The sequence below is a fragment of the Sylvia atricapilla genome, chromosome 27, assembly GCF_009819655.1.
Source record: "Sylvia atricapilla isolate bSylAtr1 chromosome 27, bSylAtr1.pri, whole genome shotgun sequence".
NCBI classification, from domain to species: domain Eukaryota; kingdom Metazoa; phylum Chordata; class Aves; order Passeriformes; family Sylviidae; genus Sylvia; species Sylvia atricapilla.
Window position 1 is genome coordinate 2,499,408 of NC_089166.1, and position 2,641 is coordinate 2,502,048.

At 51.1% G+C, this 2,641-nt stretch overlaps 1 protein-coding gene across 1 annotated transcript; it reads left to right on the top strand.

The window, feature by feature from the left end:
• On the top strand, positions 1-2,566 carry LOC136372266 (cathepsin G-like). The gene is made up of 5 exons (XM_066336799.1): positions 1-58; positions 476-629; positions 1,111-1,252; positions 1,352-1,609; positions 2,145-2,566. Exons 1-5 carry the CDS (start codon positions 1-3, stop codon positions 2,322-2,324), a joined length of 792 nt encoding a protein of 263 aa, XP_066192896.1. The 3' UTR covers positions 2,325-2,566.
• The last annotated feature ends 75 nt before the right edge of the window (positions 2,567-2,641 follow it).

Below are 2,641 nucleotides of genomic sequence, written 5' to 3' on the forward strand. Positions count from 1 at the left end.
ATGCTGCTTCTCCTTCTGCTCACAAGTGCTTTTGTCCTTGTGCCTTGGACTGGGGCTGGTGAGTACACAGAGATGGGACTTGGACAGGAACATGCAAGGGCACAGATGGTCACTCAGTAGTCAGTCTTGGGCAAGGTTCCTGCCTCACCTTCCCTCCTATCTCTACTTCCCTTCTTTCCTCTCTCCTCTTACCTCTCAGCTCAGACTGTGCCTGAAACCAGTGAGGCATTGCAGGCAGTGGAGCTGTGCCCTCAGATGGCATTTTAGTCACCCAGAGCCAGCTGTGGTCAGTTCCCCCAGACAGTGCTGCTTGTCTTTCTCTCCTCTCTGCACCAGCAGTGCTTTGGATGGCCCCAGGAAGGAGGGTTGTTGGTATCACTGGGACATGACATTAGAGGATGAGCCTCTCCCTTCATGCAGACGTGACAGGAGATACCAGTATATGTCATATTACCATTTCCCATCTCCCTGGCAGGAAGGATCATTGGTGGATGTGAAGTTGAGCCCCACTCCAGACCCTACATGGCTTATTTAATTATTGAAAATGGCGTAGAAACTTCTTTCTGTGGAGGGTTCCTGATTCGCCCAGACGCAGTGCTCTCAGCAGCTCACTGTGTGGATAAAAAAGGGTAAGAGCCTGTCCTTCTTGTACAGGTGATTTTTCCCAGTCTCACATAGTCCACAAGGGTCTTGGCCCTGATCTGGGCTTAAACAGTGCCCCGTGTCTCCTTGGGCAAAGCAGGGATCTCTGGAGCTGAGCTATCCTCTGTGAGCTGCAGGAATTTTCTTCAGGGACTGTCCCCTATTCCTTGGGGACAGGAATGCTGACAGTGGTCTCTGGGGTCATGGTTCCTACCATGGCTTTGAGTGACTGCTGCAGAAGAGGGTCCAGTTTCTCCTCTTCCCTGCTTCCCTTTTTCTGCAGCTGCCACCTGTGTCAGTGTGGGGTGAGGGATCCTCAGCTGGACTGTGGAGAGAAGCCAGGTTATAGAGGGCAAAGTGCTGGGAGCTCCTCTCTGGGGAGGTTTATCCCACCACCACCTCCCTCCAGCCACTGGCCCTGGGGCTGTTCCTGTGCCCACTGCAGCTGTTGTTGGTGTTTCCTGGCAGGAAACTGAACATCACTGTCATTCTGGGAGCCCACAATATCAGTTACCAAGAGGAGAGCCAGCAGAGAATCCAGGACACACAGTGGGTCATCCACCCCAAATATTCCCGAGTTGGCTTCAAAAATGACATTGTGCTGCTGAAGGTAGGGCACAACACATCTTCCTCTGCTCACCTCCCCAATCCTCTGAGCTTCTTCCTAATCCTTTACTGGCTCTAATCCCATGTTCTCTCTGCCTGGCAGCTGAAGGAAAAGGCCAGGATCAATGAGTATGTTGAAATGATCTCCATTCCCATGAGCAACGAATATGTGAGACAAGGAGCTGAGTGTGAGGTGGCTGGATGGGGCCAGACATCTATGACCGGCAACAGGACAAATGTTATGAGGGAGGTGGAACTGAAAGTGCAAAAGGAGAAAATATGTCAGAAGGCATTCCCGAAGTACCAGCGTCAGTCCATGATCTGTGTTGGTGATGACTACGGTAAAAAATCATCTTACAAGGTAAGTGTTGATTTCGGCTGCAAGCTTTGAAAGGAGATTGGAGCTGGACAGTGAGTTTGGTTCTCAGCTGAAAGTCAAAGGACACCAGGATGAAGCAGGACCTCCAGTAAGATGAGCTGAGGGCCCTCACTGAAGCTTTGAAGCTGATGTGCTCCCTGAACTGGGCTGCATTTTCCTTGCTATCAGCATCATGTGCTTTTTTACTTCCCTGGAGATGTTCTCCCCAGCCTTGCCAGTGTTTCAGTGTGTAAATTCCTTGTGATACCCTTGCTAGGATGGCTTAGATATTTCCCTATGTCTAAAGTTCTTGTTGAGCTTTTGAATCTCAAAGAGTCTGCAAGCCTGAGTTGTTTCATGGCTGGGCTTAGAGGAGTAGTGAGGCAGCAGCAACCCCTGCAGAGCTGGGTCTGGAGGGGGGGAGGTGGTGGAAGAGGAGCTTCTTCACATGGAGGGAGGGAAGAGGAAACTTGTTGTTTAAGGCAGGGAGAGCTGTGCTGTGGCATGTCTGACCCCTGTCACTCCTTTCCTGACACAGGGTGATTCTGGTGGTCCATTAGTCTGCAAGCAGAAGGCTCATGGCATTGTTTCTTATGGACGTAAAGGCCACCTCTTCCCTAAGATATTTACCAGGATCTCTTATTTTGTGCCCTGGATACGTGAGCAGCTGAGGAAGTTTGCGCTCCAAGAGCTGCCTGATTCTCCATCCTCTGATTAAAATGCTCAGTGCCCCTTCTCCACAATGCATCAAACAGCTCTTGGTGCTCAGAAGGCCCCAGGGGCAGCTGAAGTGGAGTCAGAGAAGCCCCCGTGGTGCAGGCACAGGCTTTGGCACTAAGGAGAGTCTCCGTGGAAAGGTGAAAACGCAGCTCCCAAGCCCACACAGCTTCCCATTGTTCCCCTTCTCCCATTGCTGCTCCAGCTCTGCTTTCTGGCCATCAATAAAAGCATGTTCAAACTCGGTTGTGTCTGCAGCTTTCTTGGGAACTGGATGCAAACCCTGAGTGTGAGAATGAGGAGATTACACTCTCTGGG

Excerpts from the sequence above, each read along its gene's own strand:
- LOC136372266 (XM_066336799.1), top strand. The coding sequence starts at position 1 with ATGCTGCTTCTCCTTCTGCTCACAAGTGCTTTTGTCCTTGTGCCTTGG. Across the intron at positions 59-475 it reads TGTGCCTTGGACTGGGGCTG|GAAGGATCATTGGTGGATGT; the intron begins GTGAGTACACAG and ends TCTCCCTGGCAG. Across the intron at positions 1,610-2,144 it reads GTAAAAAATCATCTTACAAG|GGTGATTCTGGTGGTCCATT; the intron begins GTAAGTGTTGAT and ends TTCCTGACACAG.